Source organism: Podarcis filfolensis (assembly GCF_964270895.1).
Source record: "Podarcis filfolensis genome assembly, chromosome: 13".
Taxonomy (NCBI): Eukaryota; Metazoa; Chordata; class Lepidosauria; order Squamata; family Lacertidae; genus Podarcis; species Podarcis filfolensis.
Window position 1 is genome coordinate 30,448,084 of NC_139615.1, and position 21,717 is coordinate 30,469,800.

General features: G+C 48.5%; 1 protein-coding gene and 1 long non-coding RNA gene across 3 annotated transcripts in view; one reads left to right on the top strand and one right to left on the bottom strand.

Moving 5' to 3' along the window:
* Positions 1–4,785: 4,785 nt before the first annotated feature.
* On the bottom strand, positions 4,786–8,315 carry LOC310748214. The gene is made up of 2 exons (XR_014541208.1): positions 7,855–8,315; positions 4,786–7,606 (listed from the first exon to the last, which is right to left on the bottom strand). It is a non-coding gene; the product is annotated as an uncharacterized lncRNA (long non-coding RNA).
* A 2,981-nt stretch (positions 8,316–11,296) lies between these two features.
* Positions 11,297–21,717, top strand: part of LOC310747700 (inactive phospholipase C-like protein 2) — a 42,367-nt gene continuing 31,946 nt past the window's right edge. The window contains exon 1 of one of the 2 annotated variants that reach the window (XR_014540987.1): positions 11,297–11,804. Coding sequence is in view for 1 of the 2 variants with exons in the window: in XM_083582538.1 (XP_083438664.1) it covers positions 11,574–11,804 (231 nt within the window). In the remaining variant the exon portion in view is untranslated. The remainder of the gene's footprint in view (positions 11,805–21,717) is intronic. The other variant, XM_083582538.1, reaches the window with a different exon arrangement.

Genomic DNA, 21,717 nt, shown 5'->3' on the forward strand with positions numbered 1-21,717 from the left:
CAGCACACTACAGCTTCTTGTATTCAACAAAACACAAAGGTGTGGGAGGATACAATGAACAAACAAATCCAATCTGGCTAGCAATCAGTGTGAAAGGGGACACAGGTATCTACAAGCAGTTGAGGTGCTTCCAGGGTGGATGATGGCATTTACCCAGGAAACCTCCAAAGTAACCAAATCACGTTGCTCCTACAGGTTCTCCCTGACACCCTGCTTTCCCTTGCCCCATGCAAGTGAATGGAAGAAGATGCTGTAGAACACACTTAAGGACATAGGAAGCTGCCTTGTGCTTGGTCAGACCTGTGGTCCACCTAGCTCAGTATTGACACCGACGACGGCAAACAGGTCTCCAGTGTTTCAGGTAGAGGACGTTCCCAGCCCTACTTAGAGATGCCAGAGATTGACCCAGGAAACATGCTTGCAAAGCAGATGCTCTCCCACAGAGCCATGCCCATCCCTGGCCCTAATGATCTGCAGTGAGGCAGTTATGCCTGCCTTCTCCTTGAGGACGAGTAGCTGAGTCCCTCTCGGTTTTTTTCCATCCCAGGCAGCTGCCTATCTTCCCAACTGAGCTGGTCCTGGCCCTACTTGCATATGTAGGTGAGAGTGTTGGATCACTCCAAGGAAAGGAGTAATCTATGGGAAGGATCTTGCAAGCTTTGCGACTCCACTTAATAAAGCAAAGTGGCAGGTGATGGTAAAACTCACTCTTTCACTGACCCCAGCTGTCTGGGTTTACTTGGACAAATAATTTGCCCCACGACCGTATAAGGCAGCTTATCTCTGACAGAAGACAATCGGCTCCAAAAAGTAGCGGTGCTGTCAGGGCAAGCCTTTGGAAGCAGAGGTCCATGACCTCACTCAGCAGACAGGGCCTAAGCGTAGCAGAGCTGTCTTACTGCATTTTGGAATAAGCGGGATTATGCATGCCACCGAAAGCAGCCTCATCTCCAAGACCATTTAAGTCCAAGTTATACAACTGCAAAACAAACAAGGGCCCATACATATCACATATCTTGGCTTAATGTAGATTGTGAACCCCTTGTGCCTCCTTTAGTTCCCCCATTCACCGATGGGGCGTTCTCCAACTACTGCTGTTTCACACTTTCTCCTCCCTGAATAGAGAGATTCCCTGTGCTTTGAAAACATGAATGAGAGCTACATTAGTTGAATCTCTGGATTTCCAGTTAGGAACGAAGCAGTAAGTCCTCCTCAAAAGATCAACAGATGCAAAAGTGGGATTGCGTATGACTGCCCTGTTAGCATTGTGAAAACAAATAATCATGAATGCACTATGATAAGGGTACATGGAGGGCCCTATTCCCACTCCATCCTGGACACTTTGCTGTTACCTGTTCTGGATTAAGCACAACATGGCCACCAGAGGGTGCTCGGAAATTGAGTTTTTCAACTTGGAAAAGGTGAATGTGGCCAAATTGCAACTAGGCTCTTACATTCAGAAGGGATATTTCCATCCAGTTCCACTGTTCTGTGCATAGGAGCCAACTTCTAGGGGCCAAGGGGGCTTTGCCCCCCCATTAACATATTTGAGTGGGCTGCCCCCCCCTAAGTTGATGGGCATTGCCATTCAAATGGTGTGTGTTCTCAATGGGCTCAGTTATGTGGTGCAGGGCTTACCTGGTCCCCCCAGCATTTGTATTCAAGTTGGCACCCCTGAATCTGTGTGAGTAAAAAGCCCACATTAAGCCCCATCTGAAATCGCCCACTGGAGAGTGTAAAGTATGCCTGCATACTCCGAAAAGAGGTTAGGATGGATTTGCAGGTAGGCCTCCAAATCACGAATCTGACCCCTTACAAGGAAAAGCCAACTCTGGCCCTTTGGCAGGATTCTACCCATCCATTACCCCTTTGTTCAACAGCTGTGGAACAGAGCAATTCAACAGATGGAAGTTTCCACATCACTGCAGGGGAAAGGCTTGTCTGTTCAACTGTCTCCTGCAGCTGTTTAAGATAGGGGTGGGAACCTGTGGCCCAGTGGCGTAGCGTGGGGGGTGCAGGGGGGGCCGGCCGCACCGGGCGCAACATCTGGGGTTAGGGCAAATCCATGGGTTAGGGGGCGCAAATCCACGGGTTAGGGGGCGCAAATTACTTGCCTTGCCCCGGGTGCTGACAACCCACGCTACGCCACTGCTGTGGCCTGCCATGTGTTGCTGGACTACAACTCCCATCATTCCTGGCCAAGCTGGCTGGGGCTGATGGGGTTTAGAGTCCCACACAGTCTGGAGGGCCACACCTGGATTAAAGCACAGGAAATGTGCCCTGGGTGGGGAGTGTTAATCCTCTTTCATCTATTTGCCTAGGAACTTTGGGGGAGGGACATCTCCCAATAAACATAACTTCCCAACCTATTCCCCCACTCTTTCCTTCTCGAACAGCATTCATTTCGCTTTCTTATCATTTGAATGCATCCATCAGTGTTAACAGCACAGAAGCAGGGCCACCCGCAGCATTGTTTTGAGAGATGTGATCCTGTGCATATAGAAGCTACAATCAGCCTATGGCTTTATATGGCTCAATTCCCAAACTTGACTCACATTCACACCAGGCATTTAAAGCAGTATCATACCACTTTATAACAGTCATGGCTTGCCCCAAATAGTAGTTTCTTAAGGGTGCGGGCCTACAGTTTCCAGTACCCTTACCAACTACAGTTCCCAAGATTCTCCTTGACCGTATAAGAGTGCTTTAAACATATGGTGTGGGTGTGACTTCACTTTTCAACTTTAAGGCTGATCCAGAGAATGTATCTGAAGCAATGAGACAGAGCTCTGGGAAAGCACAGTGCCTGTTCTCTGCACAACGGAACCATAACCTGACCCCAGAGGCGTGGGGGTGTGGGGACTTTTCAGCTCAAAGTCTGTGGCTTTCAGGCTGATCTGAGACTTGGGACTTCTCCTTTTAGTACTGCCCGTTCCAAAATGCTTCTTAAGTTGTCTGTGTTCTGCTTTGGTTTAGGAGAAATAGGAACGATTGTGCATCTGCGTGTGTGTTTAAAAGATGAAGCACAAGGAAGCCGGATTATCTCTTTTGCTTTGTGGCTACGAATGAATCTCCTTTAATCCCCATTAAGAGATTTGTGTGTGTGATTGGAGGCCGACTTTCCGTTTTGATTTTCTTTTTTTAAAAAAAATATTTTGCAGTACTGTATAACTTTGGTTCCTGGCAAAGCCTCTTTGAATATGGAGTCACTTCCATGGCTGGCTGGGACCAGCTGGTTTCCGTGGACACATGCAGGCTTCAAGCAAAGAGGCTAGGCCTTCCTGTGGAGGGAACCTACTGTGGGGACAGCTGCTGCCCAGAGATGGGGAGGACGGGAGCTGCTAGCATTTGGAGCTTAATGCTGGAAGAATCTGAACCAAGGCAGGATCCCCGGTGAAGGAGCACAGTTTCCCTTGTTACAGTCACACGGAAGCTCTGCATTTAAGAAAACCAGAAAGCTAATACTCACTACAGGAAATACACACATTGATAGGAAAGATCCCTGAGGTGGAGATGATCTTGCATCTCAAGAGAAGAGAGAGCCAAAGTAAGCCTGCTCTCGAGAGATGAATGAAGGAATAGGAGGGAAGCAGGAAGTAAGGAAGCAATCCTGAGAGTATCAAGCTAACACTGAATTAAGGGCCATGCAGGTAAGCACAAGAAAGGCAGTCTAGGAAGCTTGGAGGTACCCTTTCTCGTGCAGACGCGTCAGCCTACAGTGCAATCTGAGTTGCGCAAGAACAGCATCCAGTGCTTTAGCTGTTTTCTTCCACTTGACAGCTTCTTCCCTGGCCAAGGTTTCGACTTCTTCCCATGGTGTTGGTTTGGGAATGTCATCTTCCCTTGCACGGTAATGCTGGCATGCTTCTGGGCAGGCTGAGCATCCTAGTGCAATCTCTGCTGCCCCTTCCGGCTGTGCATCTTCCTCTGGAACTTCACTCACCTCGCCTCCCAGCATTGGCACAGCCTTTGTTGCCCTCCATGCTGCAAACCAGCACATCTGGTCCACATTCTTTGATAGCCTCTTGCTCAAAGGGCGTTCCTTCCGGTTGGTGTGAGCTCTCACTGATTTTCTCCATCTTGGAGTGGAGAACTCAGTATCCCATTGTGTTTTTTGTGTGTAGAGTATCCTGCTAGTGTTCCTTCTAATGCAGAAACATAAACCTATAGGGGAAGCTGAGTTGCATCCTGACACTTCCAACAGGGGCAACCACAGTGCAGCCAGGAATCCTAGATCTGAAAGTGCCTCTCCGTCTAGGTGGGCAGACTTCAGACTTCTCAGATCTAATCTGGGTTGTTGCTGTTTTACAAGAACCTCAAAAATCTACCAAGCAGAGCAAAGGGCAAAAGACATATACGCTGCATACACTCCATACATTTAAAGTGCATTATTATCCACAGGGAATCTTAGGTACCGTAGGTTGCTAAGAATTGTAGCTCTCAGTTGAGTTCTCCATAAATCCCTCTGCAGGGGTCTGTATACCTGTATAAAAATCTCTCAAATGGTAGATCCTTGATTGTTTAAAAGCTGCACTATCAAATTGCCTATCTGCGCTGAAAAAGTCTGGGTGGGGCTGCAGGGGTATGAGTGGGGCGAGACCTGGCATCACACTTCCTTTATGCCTCTTCCATACCTGGGGGGCTGCCAGCAGTGAAGTATGAGCCCACTTTAAATTATCCTTGATATAGGAAAACTGGGGGTGGTTGGCTTTTGCTGCCCAACTCCCCAAAGGACAGAGTCCCCTAAGTCCATGATCGGTCAGAGATGAATGGATGGAGGCATGGTGCAATGAAAGCAAGGCAGATCTTTATTATTCTGTTGCAAGGAGGCAAGAGAGACCCAGAACCAAGAAGAAGCATCTCTTTTAGGGGTTTGCATTTTGGTGTGCAGAAGGAGGAGGACATCCCCTTTACAAACATCACACATAAGATGGGGTTACTGTGGCTCTGGCAGACCGAGGTGTGATATTCCTGAGGATTTAGTAAGTTTTACATAGTTCCAGACACAGTTTACACAAAACATTCGCATTTGATAAGACAATCAGGATGCCCTGTCAGACATTCCTCAATGCTGAGAATTTGGGCAAACAATGACAATTAATACAAAGGAGGTTCATAGATAGAGGAGAGGAATCTTTTCAGGTACTTCCCCTGATTGGTATCTGCCTGCCTGTTCTCAGCCAAGGGGGATTAAGGAAGCAGAGGAAATATTTAGAGTCTTCTGGGAGAGCCAAGATGGCTTTTGGATTGCTCTCCTGTACTATTTTAGACATGTGGTTTATATGCTTATGTATGTGTGTTTACCTTGTGCAATTATCAGCATTTATTCTATATTTGAGACCTTAGAATACCTGTAACATCCTCAACATATTTTTGACGTACGGTAATGCAGCCATTTTGTGACTGGTGCCTTTGGCACTCTCAAAATCCAAAAGGTACATACTAGTCCGAAAAGGCTGATAGCCCCTGTTTTTGTTTGGAGGACAGATAGATTTGCTGCTCATTTGGGTACACGGGGTTAGGACTGCAGCCTTAAGTCTCTAAATCCATATTCAGCACCTGAGAAGCATGGGAAAAACAACAACAACCACAACTTCTTTAAGATTAGGTACCAGGGCAGAGGGGTGGGAGCAGTTTAGTAAAACAAACTGCAGCACACAATCCCATCCAGAGCTTTAGAACTACCGGGCCCAAATAAGAAGTAAATACAAACACAGCTTTCAAAACAACAAAATGACATCCCCCCCTTTAAAAAGTATTTTAAAAGCCTCTGGAAAAACAGGTGCCGTTTCCAGAGCACGTGAAACATAGCCCCCATGACGTTTACAAAGAAAATAGGATTCCCCCACTACCTTCAATAGAAAGCAAACAACAACAAACAACTTTTCCAAACGCTACTTTCTCCGATTGACCAGTGAAAGGAGAGGAAAGGAGGAACGAAGGAATTACTTAGTTGGAAATAAAGTTGTTTGCTAGTTGCCTAAAGAGCCCTTGGAAGCAACCTTAGTGACAGGCTGTGTGGCAGGAGTTTCAAAGGTGCCTTCTGGCATAGTCTCCCAGGCGCAATTAGGCTTGATTGTTAGCCTGGGGAGGGGGCTATGGCTCAGGTGATTGACAGGTGACTTCGGGTGATGCCCGAAGTGGGCGTGGTTTAGAGAAAGGCCAAACTAGAACCCAAGATTCACCCACAGGCTGGAGGCCCTGCCCACTACCTCGGATGCAAATTATGGTCATGTGCAAAGTGTGTTTCTCCAACTTGCCTCCCCCATCCAGCTCTATGTGCATCTGGAATTAGGGGACAGGCAGAGTTTTAGGGTCAGAGGAAGACTCCTTTCCATGCAGGGTCACACCACTTATCCAATGTCCAGGGCTTAGGTTTCAAACAGTTGGGTTATTTTAGATTCTGGCCTTAATGGTCTCAAATGGCAATGTATATTCATTTACGGTACTTAAATTGGTCTTTAGATGATGCTGTGTATTGTTTTGCTTCAAACTGTGGAAAGCCAGCAGCCGTGCTTGCATTCAGGGGCCCTCCTGCTCATTCTGCTGGATGCAGCCTGGATTTCTGCCCCAAAGCCCTGCCTCGCTGCCAGTGCCAGTAGATTAAGGCGGAATTGGAGGCTGGCGTCTCTAAGCACTTTCCTTTGGGTCTTCCAGCACCTCGTCAGAAATTCATCACTCCCATCTGTTCCTAGTCATCATTTCACATCTCCAGTGTGCTAGGTTCTGTACAAAATGTGCCATTGTTTAGGACCATCTTGTTGCCAGCAGTGAATCGTGCAGGATATGCACAGCTTCAGTGTTGTTTTCGAAAGGATGCTGTGGACGTACTGCTGTGCTGTTGTGCAGCAAAGCAGAGAAACAGCTTTCGTCCTAGCTAGCCTGTTGTTGGGGACAATGGGCATTTAAAGGGCAATTAGGGTATCCTTTTTGGCCCAAGCTGCATCAAAACATTCCTGGAGTTCACACTCACCTGCAGGATGAAAGAAGGATGACAAAACGAAGACCAGCCTTCTTGGCAAGGAGTGCTGCAAGGAGAGCTAAAGGGCAACAGCTGAAGAGTTGGTTCAAGCATCCTGCTGAACTGATGATGTTAATTTAAGACTAGCCCTGTCTACCTCAGTCTGAACCCCGGTAAGACCTGTTCTAGGCTGCCCATTTGTGAAGAAACAAATGATTACAAAAGCCTTCCTGCAAACAAAAAACCATATTGCAAATGCTACCATGAACTTAATCATTAATGTAATGGATACTGAAAACAACAACAATAATAAATGTACTGTGGTGCATTTAAAAGGCTACTTCATCATCATTATGATAACAAAATAAAAAAAATTCTTCCAGTAGCACCTTAGAGACCAACTAAGTTAGTTATTGGCATGAGCTTTCGTGTGCATGCACACTTCTTCAGATACTTCCAGATACTGGAAGGAATTTGTTTATTTCGTTTCAACTACGGCAGACCAACAGGCTACCTACCTGTCATTATAACGATATTATTATTACTGATAATGATAACAGTGTCATTGTGGCACATAAGGAGATTTATCTTGTATAGGTAACCATGAATTTTAACAATTGTTATTTAATATTTTATCGCATAAACCTTTAAAAAGAAAAAAAAAATTTTTTTTCTTTCCAGTAGCACCTTAAAGACCAACTAAGTTAGTTCTTGGTATGAGCTTTCGTGTGCATGCACACTTCGTCAGATACATGCACAGTGTGCATGCACACGAAAGCTCATACCAAGAACTAACTTAGTTGGTCTTTAAGGTGCTACTGGAAAGAAAAAAAATTTTTTTTTTTTGTTTTGACTATGGCAGACCAACACGGCTACCTTTCTGTAACTGGAACCTTTAAAAAGACAAAGTCTTTCTGCAAAGGAAACTTTTTCTTGAAAAGACTACCAGGAACTTCATTAATTTCCATACCAACATCCCTTCCCTCTGCTCAATAAATGGGGACCAGAAAACAATATGGAAAATGGGCAATAATCTCTTCCCTACCAACAATAACATCCCACCCTCTGCCCTTTTCTGCATGGACATGCAAGTAGACGCTGGCCTTCGTGCTTTGATGCCAGCAGCTGGTGCTCAGCAGGGCCAGGTAGGGGGTTCCTTCTGCTCCACACTAATTGCTACCCCACTACTAAGGCCAGCATCTTTCACGAGTTCTGGTCTGGGTAGCTGGAGCCTTGCAAAGCTGCACTGCCAATTATAGAGCGCCCAACCTCCAGGATCTCATTAACACTGCTCTAGCTCTCTGAATGATCAATGGAGAGTCAGGGATAGCAGCCCTTCTAAGCCAGGTGCAGAGTGGGGTGGGGGGCGGGCGTGTTAGCTGCAACAAGCAATTTTTTCATCGTGAAATTGCTGGGAACCAGCTGCTCTGGAAAACAATTGGATCATTCTGGATTAGATGAGGCAGTTATTGGGGGATGATCACAGCAGCTTCTGACATCCAGTCTAGGAGTCAGTGCTGAGTTCTAACATGTTGACAACGAAACAATGTCCCCTTGCTGTGAACCAGAGTGTTTTTTTTTCAATAATAAAATTTACACCATTTTGATGTAATTGCAGGCAAGAACATGGCACCAGATTTGGCCTCTCTTGTCCCAATCAGCTATTTTGAGTTGGTTCATGGTGAGCTTGCCTCTGCCATATACTTTTGATCTCTAAGCTACTTGCCTGAGAGATTAATTTGTCACCCCAACTTTTCTCTGAAGAGCTCTAGGCAGCATATGAAGGGTTAATTTAATTTATCACAACAGCCCAGTGAGTTAGACTGAGAGAGATTAACTTTTTTAACCATCACAGCGAGACAAGGATTTGAAGTGAGGTCTTCCCGCTCCCAATCAAATACTCAATATTATCCTACTCTAGATTCTTGTAGAGAGTTGTCTCTGTTATACTGGACTGCCTGGTTGCCTGTGGTAAGTAAGAGCCATCTCAAGGCGACCAATATAAGTTTGGGGGGGGGGGTGGCACACTACAAAATAATTTGTTGATGGTCTTTTTTTCTTGTAGGTCACTGGTACACTCTAAGTGGCTGACATTAGGATGCCTCAGTAAGTAGACCGCTAACATTTTATGGTCTAGTAACTGGATTTATTTGTTTGTTCCCTCTGGTAAAGATTAAGTGATTTATCACATTGGAATGGTTATTATAAAAGAGTGTCTTTTCCACAAATGGTATGTAGTTTATAAAAATAATAACAACACACAAACACACACAAAAATAAACTTCCAGAATCAACAAGTGCATAACATCCTAAAAGCAAATTTCCATGTCACAAAGAATTTTTTCTTGGGCTTGACCCAATGGATGGATTGGAGATGGAATGGAAACACAGACACAGTGGTATAAAAAGGGTAAGAGAGAATCAATAGTTATGTTTAGTTTCACTGGTTCATTTAGGTAAATTTGGATGCTGGACTTACCCATGGTCTCACTGGTGGTGGTGAGGAGGCCTTTAGAAGAGTGATATGTATTGCTTCACCTACTTCAGAATATAGCAAAACCAGTTGGGGGCAGGGGGGGGCTTCATGTTTATTCTGCTGGACATCTGCCCCAAATCCTGCTCTTACGGTGCCACTGTTCGAATGGTGCTTCTTGGCACAGAGAACAAAATCCAGTAGCAGCCACAGTCAGTTGACTTAATATCAACAGTTAAAAACAACCAGCTATGACAAAGCAGTGAGTATATATATATTTTAAAAGGCCTGGAGAACAGAAAATTATTAGCCTGGCACTGAAAAGGGTAATGGAGGCACCTGACAAGCTTTTCTAGAGAGAGCACTGCACTATCAGGGGGCCACCACTGAAGAGGCCTTCTTCTTGTAGGCACCTTCCAAACTTGAGGTTGAAGGGTCAGTTGCACAAGGGCCTCCACTGACAACCCCAAAGGGATATTTTAATCCTCCAACTGTCGTCATATTCTCAATATAATACCCCCACCAAATAAATTGCTATTTGTCCCAAAAGGGGGGGGGAGTGAAGGTACCCATCCCATCTTCTGCCATTAGGCAGTTAGCTGCTCTGGGGTGTAATGGCATGAAAGGGCCATTAAAAAACATACAAGAAAAAAACACCCACATAAAGCTTTCTCCAGTACCACCATTCTAATCTGATTCACAACCTATTGCAGTAAATAACTTTTTGTTAATAAAAAAATAAGCATGGTGGATACTGATCATAGATCTCCCACATCTCATTTTGTTTGACCCTCAGCCTAATTTACATCACAGGGTTGTGGTAAGCTTAGGGAAGGAAAAATCAGGCACATTCCCTATCCAGAAAGGGTGGGATAGATGTACAGTGGTACCTCAGGTTAAGTACTTAATTCGTTCCGGAGGTCCGTTCTTAACCTGAAACTGTTCTTAACCTGAAGCACCACTTTAGCTAAAGGGGCCTCCTGCTGCCGCCGCGCCGCCGGAGCACAATTTCTGTTCTTATCCTGAAGGAAAGTTCTTAACCTGAAGCACTATTTCTAGGTTAGCGGAGTCTGTATCCTGAAGCATATGTAACCTGAGGTACCACTGTATAATATATAAATAGGGTCTCAAAGCCTGCTTGGTAACAGTCCTGTGACCAGGAGGACCTGATGGTTAGATAGGGTCGAATGCATAATAGGTTGGGGTGGCTGGATTCAGTTAGGTAATGTTAGGCTCTGGACTTCATGGCACTGGGTGAGGGGATCTTACGGTGCTAATTACTTCAGTGCACGCACACACCATACATTTAAAGCGTATTTCCCGCCCTCAACGAATCCTGGGAACTGTAGTTTGCCCCCCTCACGGAGCTACAATTCCCAACGCTCTCTGAAAACTACGGTTCCCTGGATCCTTTGGGCGGTGGGCTTTAACTGTGTGCTGTGTTGATGCAGCCGTTTTTGAAAACGTGGCGAGGTCCTGCTGAGTGGGAGCTGCCCTTTTCCCACCAAGCCCCGTTTTGATGGCAACCTGGGGGGGGGGGTCCGGCTGCGCCTTTGAGGAGGCTTATCCACGCAGGCATCACGGGCAGGCGGCTGAACGTGTGAACGGAGGAAAGCCCTGCATTAGCGTCCCTTGCATTAACCCTGCCGCCGCGGGATCCAACAGGCGGGGGCGGGGGTGCCGAGCAGCCCTCCGGGGTGAGCTCCAGGCCCTCCCAGCACAGCACGCGCAGGGGCGAATTCTCTCCTTTGATTGCAGCGCCGGCAAGAGGGGAAAAAATGGTTCCGGGGCTCCAAAGAGCGCCTTGGTGGGAGGAGGGGCGCGGGGGAGGAGGAGCCAGCGGGGCGCGCGGTTACGCGGGTCTTTCGCTCGTGGGGCCGCGCCGCGGTTTGGGGTAGGGGCTGTGCTGCGCCTGGCCCCGCCCCAGCCGTCCCACCATCCCTCCACCCCCGGCAGCGGCAGCGTCTGCTCGCTCGCTCGCTGTGTCCCTCCTTCCTTCCTTCCCCGGCAAAGGGGAGCCGGCATTGCCAAGCCGGGGGTCAGGGGCGCGCGCCAAAAGGCGTGCAAGCGCCGCTGGGGCAGGAGCTGAGGACCCCGTCTGGGCCGGGCCGGTGCGGCTGCTGGGAGCCCCGCGGGGGGATGGCGGACGGAGCCCCCGGTGGTCCCCCCTCGGGCTCGCCCCGGCCCGGGCCCCCCCGCGCCCCGCAGAAAGAAGGACCTGCAGCAGCCGCTACCGCCGCAGGAGCCCCCGGCGACCTGAGTCCGCTGCGCTCCGGTTCCGGAGGCTCCGCTTGCAGCAGCCGCGACAACTCGGCCGAGAGGGACCCCCCCGGCCTGGCCAGGACCGCCCCCGCCGCCGGCATCATGAAGGTGGGTGCTGCTCGCTCGACTTCCACCCTCCTTGTACCGCCCTCCGACTCCTTTGGCACGTGTGTGTAAGGTTCGTTCCCCCCACCCCATTTAATCTGGAATCCCCGCAGGGATTTCCCAGCTCCCCCTCCTTAAGGACATCCTTACTGAGCCCCATAACAGCGGCAGCTAATCACCTCTCTTCCCCTGTCGCCGCCACCGCGTGCCACCATTTCTGCCCTCATCTGACCTTCTAAATCTAACCTAGGGATCCAGGAGAGATTCCAAACGCAGCAGCTTTGCCTTGCCCTCTCCGCGCCGAGAGTGCCCCCGCAAGGAGCACCCCCCCGCCCCGCTTCAGTGCCACCCCCCTTCCAACTTCATCCCTTTTCAGAAACAACAGGTGCTGGGGTTCCTGCTTGGGGGTTTTCACTGGCAACAGAGAAAGGCACTCTGCATATGCCCAGAGGTACTCTGATCTTCATCTTGGCTTGAGACCTTCAAGGCTGGGATGTGTGACATTGAAATCTGATTCTGGGGTTCAGAGTAAGCTGCTCTCCTCTGGAGACGCCCCCCCATACTCCAGATCATCAGCCTGGTCAGCCTTCACCTTTGTAAATCCACACTCTGTCCCCTGAAGTTGGAGCTTCTGACCTTTGTCAACCGCTCCAGCAAAAGGATACATTTGAGCCCCTGTACCAGCAACAACAAAAACAGCGTTCCAACTCCGTACATGCAAATCTTCTTTCTTTTTTTGCTTTCTTAAGGAGGCATATTCAAAACTCGCTTTATGCAGACTCACTTGGTACATAGTGCTAAGATGAACCAAGGATTAGTGTGAATGAGTGAACATGCAGGTTCTCAGAGCAAAGAGCACAGCTACTGCCACTGTGCTACCTGGGTATGCATGGGTATTTCTGGAATGTGGGACCTGGTTCCACGGAATAACTTCATGTCTGAAGCAGCATGCATGTTGCATCAACAGTGTCCTCATAGGCAGTGGCCCATCTGCACAGGCAGGTCATTTCTAAAATGTTGCAGCCATAAAATGTATATGGATGTAAAAGGTAAAGGGACCCCTGACCATTAGGTCCAGTCGCAGACAACTCTGGGGTTGCAGCGCTCATCTCGCTTTATTGGCCGAGGGAGCCAGCATGACTAAGCTGCTTCTGGCGAACCAGAGCAGCGCACAGAAACGCCGTTTACCTTCCTGCCGGAGTGGTACCTATTTATCTACTTGCACTTTGACATGCTTTCGAACTGCTAGGTTGGCAGGAGCAGGGACCGAGCAACGGGAGCTCACCCTGTCGCGGGGATTTGAACCACCACCTTCTGATTGGCAAGTCCTAGGTTCTGTGGTTTAACCCACAGCGCCACCTGCGTCCCGTTTATGGAGAGAGGGCCAAAAGTGGCACAAATGGTAGATTTTCTCCCAACTTTGGTCTGCTTCATTCATTCCCCTACATCACTTGGTTACTGCATGCTTGTATTTAACAACTTGCTCAGTAGCCGTAGGCCAGCCTTCCCCAATCTGGTGCCCTCCATATGATGTGTACTACAACTCCCTTCAGTCCGAGTGGGAACTGCAGTGCTAACAGCTATGGGAGGTCAATCTTATGGAGTACCCAGGGCACCTAGTCATCCTGCTTGTGGATGACAGTCTCTTTTTCCTCATCTGCAAGGGGGGCTCCTGGCTGGGTTTCCAAATGCAGGTAACAAAAGGGGCAGTGTTAGAAACTCAGATATATAAGCTAATAGTGGTTTGCAACACATTAAAACCTCAAATAAAACAATCCAGAATAAAAACAAAATTCAAGCTTAAAAAAATAGGTCCTTCTCTAAGTGACATTTTGCTTTCCTCATATTTGTTTACCTACTTAATTTATAGAGCTTTCCCATAGCAGAAGAACTCTGGGAAGCCAGTGTGGTGTAGTGGTTAGAGCAGGGGTCAGCAAACATTTTCAGCAGGGCGCCGGTCCACTGTCCCTCAGACCTTGTGGGTGGCCGGACTATATATTTTTTTGGGGGGGATGAACAAATTCCTATGCCCCACAAATAACCCATAGATGCATTTTAAATAAAAGGACACATTCTACTCATGTAAAAACACACTGATGTCCGGACCGTCCGCGGGCCGGATTTAGAAGGCAATTGAGCTGGATCTGGCCCACAGGCCTTAGGTTGCCGTGGGTTAGAGTGTCAGGCGAGGACCTGGGAGAACAAGGTTCAAATCCCCACTCAGTCATGAATCTCACTGGGTGACCTTGGGCCAGTCACTGCCTGTTAGCTTAACCTACCTTACAGAGTCATTGTAGGGATTAACTGAGAAGGGGGTGGGGGTAAACTATGTACTCCATGGAGAAAAAGGTGAAATGTAAATGCAATAAATAATCTCTTCTTCTTACTTGCTTAAGAAAGCTGGAGGAGCCAGCCAGATGGAGACGTCAGTCACCAGCCTGGCCTCCAGAGATCTCCATGTGGTCGCAGTTGAACCTGTGCCAGTCGCAAAATGCTCCTGGTACCTGGCTAATTTCTAACACTGAAAAAGGAGAGCCTAATCAGTATTTCTTAGTAGATCGTCTTTCCACTGGAACATAGGAACCTGCTTTATTCTGAGTCAGACCCCAGCTCTGCGCTGTCTGGCAGTGGCTCTCTAAGGTGTTAGGCAGGATTCTCTCCCAGCCCTACCTGGAGATGCCAGGCCTTGAACCAGGGACCTTCTGCATGCAAGGCAGATGCCTTACCTCTAAGCTATGGCCTTTCCCTAAAGAGCCTGCAATAGCAACCTCCCACACCCTACCCCTAGTTCTGGTTGAAGTTCGTACAAAAATTCTAGGAGGCTGTCTCTGTTATTTTCCACAAGGGGCATAAAGGTCCAGTCCAGGCATAGGCAAACTCGGCCCTCCAGATGTTTTGGGACTACAACTCCCATCATCCCTAGCTAACAGGACCAGTGGTCAGGGATGATGGGAGTCCCAGTCCCTGTTGCAAACCAAGGCTGGCCAGATCACTGTGTCACATTGACCGCAACATCTGCATGTAAACGAAGCTCCCGCCTCTACTGTTGGCTGTGCACATGCTGTATATTCAAAGCACATTTAAAGCCCTCCGCCAGTCCAAAACAGAAGAAGAACCCTGGGAAACGGAAGCTTGTCAAGGGTGCTGGGAATGGCAACTCTTTTTGAAGGGTAATTACAGTCCCTAGGATTCTTTGGAAGCAGGGAGGGAATATGCTTTAAGTTCATGGCGCATATGTAGCCACAAGCGGCGCCAGCTCTTTCACTCTCTTCCCCGGCTGAGTTCCTTCACCAGGCTGAGCTCCTTGAACTGGAGCAAACAGAAAGGTACACACACGGCATAGTTGCTGATCGCTCCTGCAAATGAGCCAAGCCTCATGCCACAGGGGGCGGGGCGAGGGCAGAGCCAATAAGCTTGTCAGTGCATGTATCCTTGGAAGGATGTTGCTGTCATCTCCCCCACCCCTCCATCATCGCCTGCTGTGAAGGGGTTCTCGGGTTCCCTTGGGTTATTTATGTCTTGTTTACCAGAATCCAAATGGCCAAGGCCATTCCTTGGCCTGGAGGATCCAAGGAAGCAGAATCACGCGGTCAGTTGTTCGGCTGTGACGTGACCTTCCTTGTGCTGCTGCTTTCGCGACGAAAGTATTTGGGGAAATGGCAACTTCCTTGGGCATTAGAGAAGGCGAGGGGTAGGAAGATTAAGGGCGGTAGGGCCACAGATGCCACGTGGATTTTTTTATTTTTAAATAGCTTGTTGGGCCACTCCATATGAAAAGCTTAATTTGAGATGGTTGAATTTGAGCAGCTGCCCGTGTCGGAGTGTGCCTCTGAATACCTGTTTCTGGGAATGCCGGACGAAGACAGCGCTCACCTGCTGGTTGCATTTGCAGGGTTATGAACAGTTGAATCTAGTTATAGTTTTATTTATTAAATTTGTATGCCACCCTTCATCCGAAGACCACATCGTGGTTCACAGCATGGAAGTACAAAATGAGAACACAAAATAAATAGCAAAATGAAAACAAACCAATAACCTTCTCCACGAGAGGCCTGGAGGGTGGCAACCCTTGAATGGGCCTTTTCTGCAGTGGCTCCCTGTTTGTGGAATGCTCCCCCAGGGAGGTTTGGCTGGTGCCTTCATTCAGTGGCGTAGCGTGGGTTGTCAGCACCCGGGGCAAGGCAAGTAATTTGCGCCCCCTAACCGTGGATTTGCGCCCCCTAACCCGTGGATTTGCGCCCCCTAACCCATGGATTTGCCCTAACCCCAGATGTTGCGCCCGGTGCGGCCGGCCCCCCCTGCACCCCCCACGCTACGCCACTGCCTTCATTATATACCTTTAGGCGCCAGGCAAAAACATTCTTCTTCCACCATGCCTTTGGCTGATTGACATCCAATGACCTTTTAAAGGAGTTGTGTGAGGGGGCATTATTGGTTTGACTTTGTTCTTATTTTTATTACCGTATATACTTTGTGTTGTGAACTGCCCTACAGATGCAGGGCAGTACAGTGGTACCTCGGGTTACAGACACTTGAGGTTACATATGCTTCAGGTTACAAACTCCGCTAACCCAGAAATAGTACCCCAGGTTAAGAACTTTACCTCAGGATGAGAACAGAAATTGTGCGGTGGTGACGCAGCGGCAGCGGGAAGCCCCATTAGCTAAAGTGGTACCTCAGGTTAAGAACAGTTTCAGGTTAAGAACGGACCTCCAGAACTAATTAAGTTCCTAACCTGAGGTACCACTATATACAAATTTAATTAATAAATAATACCAATCCCTCTTCCACAAACACGTTTAAAGCCTGGTTATAGAGAAATGTTTTCACCTACAAATGTTTTGTAATGAAGGCACCAGGCAAACTTCTCTGGGGAGAGCATTTTTTAATTCAGCATTGTTCCTGGGCATTGTGGGAAATTTGAAAGGGATCTTGTTGCAGCCGCTAGCACTGCTTGAAGTTCTGGGTTGGACTTCCCACCCCCCACCCCAAGGGATCCCCAATGCAGTTGTCAGTCATGGGCTCTGCCCTAATGCCAGCCCTGAGAAGGCCCCTCTCTCAACACAAAAGTAACTATAGTTGGCCAGCTTACATGCACCTGAGATTGGTGCGAGAACTTTCAAATCAAGCAGCGGGTGACTTCCAGGCTCATTTGAGCCCCGGCACCTCTCATCTTAGGATGGGGCAAAAGCACTCCATGTTATATTGCGGTGCCAGTCCTCACATAGCCAAAACTCATGCCCGAGGGGGAAGTGCCAGCAGTTTTGGGGTGTGGGGGGGGACCTCAAGTTATGCAGAAGCGCATACAAAATATTTAGGGAGAAAAACTCTTTGAGTGGTGGTGAGACCCCAAAGCAGCTAAGCCTTTTTTAAGGGAAAAAGGGGAGGAGGGCATTAGTTGGCTTGAAGGTCAGGAAAATGTTACCCCATTATGTTTTGTTGCAGGACTCACCTGACGTTATTTTTTCACATGTTCCAGGATTGGGTTTTGGCTCTGAAAATGGGTTCTGAGAATGAGTTTTTCGGGAGGTGGGATCCTGGCTGCACCCCATCTCCCCTTAGGTAGTGTGCATGCCTATGGAAGGGAACCCATAAGGTCTGTGTCTTTAATCCACAACGATGAGATGCTGTTGGTGTGAGCAAGTTTAATGGTATAGCTATCTACTGAGTCGGATGGTTCTACGTATAGTGTTGTATTTTCTTGCTCAGCACTTTGGGGGCCTAGACCAAAAAGCAGCATAGAAAGAAACTGTTGGTGATAGTTCATGTAGGCCAGTCTTGAAACTGAAATAAACGGGGTGTGAGGTTGAGAATGTTCTCGAGCAAATTTTCTTTATTCAGACTTTTTACGTGGGGGGGGGCAGGAAGGGGAAGAAAACAACTATATATGTTCTAATTGAAGATGTATGCATTGCAACATTTACAATTATGCTTTTGAGAAGTCTTGTGGCAGGGAAGAAAAAAATAATTTGTGCAAAATATTGAAACTGCCTAAGGTGAGCAGAGCTCCCCTCCCGCCCAACCAGCCAGCCAGAACTCAGTTCCGACACCTCTCAGGTGGGCACTATTGCCATTATAAGAGAACAAGGGATGTGTTCATGGTGAGTTCCGGCACCTCTTTTTCTAGAAAAATAGCATTGCAGTTACAAGGGTGGCCCAATGCATGTCCAAAGTCTGTTTTGGAGACCTAATCCAGCCCGCCAGTCAATTTAATCCAGCCCCCGTGGCAGTATATGTCCTGGGGTAAAATCCTAAAAACAACTTCGATCCTAAAAAAAGGCCAACAACTTTGGTCAGCCCTTTGGCCTGTCCCCATGGCCCTTCACTTCATCAAATCTGGCCCTCTTTGAAAAAAGTTTGGGCACCACTTCATCAGGGGGACAGGGTTCCTACTACTTTAACAGTTGCGTACACCGGCTAAAATTTCCTCTTCTGCACAACTCTTAAAGGTGCAGGAGACCTGTCCCCCCTTTGCAGCTTGCCACCCAAATACTTACTACCTAAAAATGCATTGACAATATTTAAGTTTGAATAGAACCATACAAAGCGGCCACCGGTCTGTCTAACCAGCAGCTGTGTACTCTGACTGGTGGTGACTTTCCCAGGTCTCAAGCAGAGATCCCTGCTTCACGGTATCATTTAAGCTAGTGATCTTGTCAGATTTCATGCATTCGCAGTGTGAGCTGTGTTTCTTGAGTGTCACTCAAATTACTATTTCAAAATGAAATTTGCAACGCTGGCACTCAAAACTCTGCTGCACTTGGGTGGAGTTTGGGGTTCTGCATCTGCTTAGGGCAGCCAGATTTTAAAAAAGAAAGGACTGGGTACGTGGGGGCTCCTGCGCCTTTAATATTTGCATGGAATAGAGAATTTCAGCAGGTGGTGCATTTTGACTATTAAAGATGCAAGAACCTTGCTTTCTTTTGCCTCTGACCAGTCATCAGAGATCTGCTGCTTACCTTGACTGGCAGCAGCTGTTTGGCAGCGTGTGCAGAGCATCATCCCCAGCCCATGAAATAAACTTCGAAATTGACCTTATTCCCAGGCTGGCTAGTTGTCTCATGTGTCCCAACGTTCATGGAATCGTAGAGTTGGAAGGGACAAGGGCCATCCATTCAAACCCTCTGCAATGCAGAAATCTTTTGCCCAATGTGGGACTCAAACCCGTGACCATGAGATGAAGAGTCTCAGAAGCAGTACCAACTGAGCTATGTTGGTGTTGTCTGGTCTTCATGGGCAGCAGCTCTCTTAGGAAACTGGGCAAAGAGTCATTCCTGTCACCCGCTCTCTTGATCCTTTTAAAGGTAAAGGGACCCCTGACTATTGGGTCCAGTCGTGGCTGACTCTGGGGTTGCGGCGCTCATCTCGCTTTATTGGCCAAGAGAGCCCCCGTACAGCTTCCGGGTCGTGTGGCCAGCAGGACTAAGCCGCTTCTGGTGAACCAGAGCAGCGCACGGAAACGCCGTTTACCTTCCCGCTGAAGCGGCACCTATTTGTCTACTTGCACTTTGACGTGCTTTCGAACTGCTAGGTTGGCAGGAGCTGGGACCAAGCAATGGGAGCTCACCCTGTCACGGGGATTTGAACCGCCAACCTTCTGATCCGCAAGCCTAGGCTCTGTGGTTTAACCCACAGCGCCACCCGCGTCACTTGATCCTTTTAACCGAGGGTCAAACCTGGTGGCTTTTGCCTGCAAAACACCTCCTCTGCCGCTGAGACTCAGGTCCCTCCAAGAATCCTTTGCATTGGAGACTTTCCTGCACGGCAGCGGTAGGGCTGAGCCGTAGCAAACACCATGTGCCAAACCCTCGAGGTGTGACTCTGCTCCAGGTGTCCCATCTTGATATTGCTGACTCCCCCCTCTTCCCACCCCCTTTATTTCCCCCATCTATAGGGCATGAACCTCAGTGTGGGCGTTTACTGCGGGGTTCTGATGGAGGTGCCCTTGGTAGGTGTGTGTTTCTAAAAGCGGCCTTTTAAATGTTTTTGCGTCATGGTTGTTCATCTCCAGAATAGGTTGCTGTCACCCGAGACCCGCCTCCTTTCTCCTCGCAGCCTATTTTAAGCACTGATTGCTCCAGTGCTATTAATACAGGGTGTGTGGGCTGCGTTCCAGCCCCTCTGCCACCCCCCAGCTTGTTAGGCCTTTCTCATGCACCTTGGAGGAGAAGGAATTCGCTTGCCCTGCAGTCTGGAGCGTGTTTTGAAAAGGCTAAATGGATCTCGTGCACAGAGTGCAGGTGACATAACAGGCTTACCATTCCTCCAGTGGCCTTTCTAAAGAAAAAAAATCACCTGGGGGTTTGGGTGTGTGTGGACTGAGGTGCACTCCCTGGGATGTGCCCATGGCAGTGATAGAATATGTTATTTTTTGCAAGTGCACAAGGGTAGGGCGTTGGAGGCCAGGGGAAGATCTGGAAAGCATAGCAAGAAGTGCCAAAGCTCTGTTACCTTGGCAGCTAAACTCATGGAATCCTGAGACCTGGTATGGGGCAAGGGCATGGCTAGGGAAATAAAATCTCTGTTTGGCTATGCAGCCCACTAGTTGACCTTGGGATAGCTTCCCGCTAGCTTTAACAGTGTTGTTGTGATGATGGAGTGGGTTAATTCCCTTTGTATGTGGCCTGAGTGGGACTCTGTATTTGGGACGCAGGTGGTGCTGTGGGTTAAACCACAGAGCCTAGGACTTGCCGATCAGAAGGTCGGTGGTTTGAATCCCCGCGACGGGGTGAGCTCCCGTTGCTTGGTCCCTGCTCCTGCCAACCTAGCAGTTTGAAAGCACGTCAAAGTGCAAGTAGATAAATAGGTACCGCTCTGGCGGGAAGGTAAACGGCGTTTCTATGTGCTGCTCTGGTTTGCCAGAAGCGGCTTAGTCATGCTGGCCACATGACTCGGAAGCTGTACGCCGGCTCCCTCGGCCAATAAAGCGAGATGAGCGCCGCAACCCCAGAGTCGGCCACGACTGGACCTAATGGTCAGGGGTCCCTTTACCTTTTTCTGTGGCCTGAGTGCTGCGGACAATGGCTTGGGTACAAATTTGACCAATCTGGAAGCGGTGAGAAAAGATCGGGAACGCCCACTCACTGGCCTATGTGATCCAAGCTACAGTGAAGCATAGAGCAAGTGTACTGCAAGGGCTCCCCTCCCCCTCCCCATCTTTGAGCTGTACAATGAGCTCTTAGTCTTTCCATTTCGCAGATAGGAAAACTGAGGCTGAAAGATAGCACCCTCCCTTGAGGTCACCCAGTGAGACTTGAACAGAACTGGGCTTTGAACTCTGGTCTCCAGGTTTCATCCTGCATTTTTAGAGAGTGTAAGAGGACATGTCTCTGCCCCAAGGAACGTACAATCTAAAATTTGACACAGAGGAAAACAACAGGGCAGTAGAAGGGAAATGGAGGCAAGGTAAACAGAGAAGAAGTATGCACTTAGACTTATGTTGCTAACTTAGTTGCACGGTAGGGCACGGGAACAGAAAGGTGTTCTAGATAAGGTAGTTCAGGATCCTTTTGAAAGGTCCACACAAAGGCCATCTTTGTCAAGTACTGGAGGGGGAAAAGTGTTGCCCATTTATGGGCAGTCCCCCTCCCTCCATGAGCACTCGTCTGTGTACCTCCATTATTCAGGTGTGATGCATGGATGGAACTAATTAAACAAATGGCCAAAAATAAAACAAAAATCCTTCCTTTTTCATTGTCGTCACCACACTGACTGACTGACGCAGGTTACATCTGCCTCTAAGTGACAGCTGAAGAAGTCCTGGTGCAGAAATCACACCCACCCCCTTCATCTGTTGCAGAGGAAACACAGACCACGTGTCCACTGCCAAAGGATGCAGCTCTCTGGGGCAGGGGACTGAGGGGGGGGGGGAGAGAACGCACCATCTGACCCCAATCCAATGCCCTCCAGATGTTTT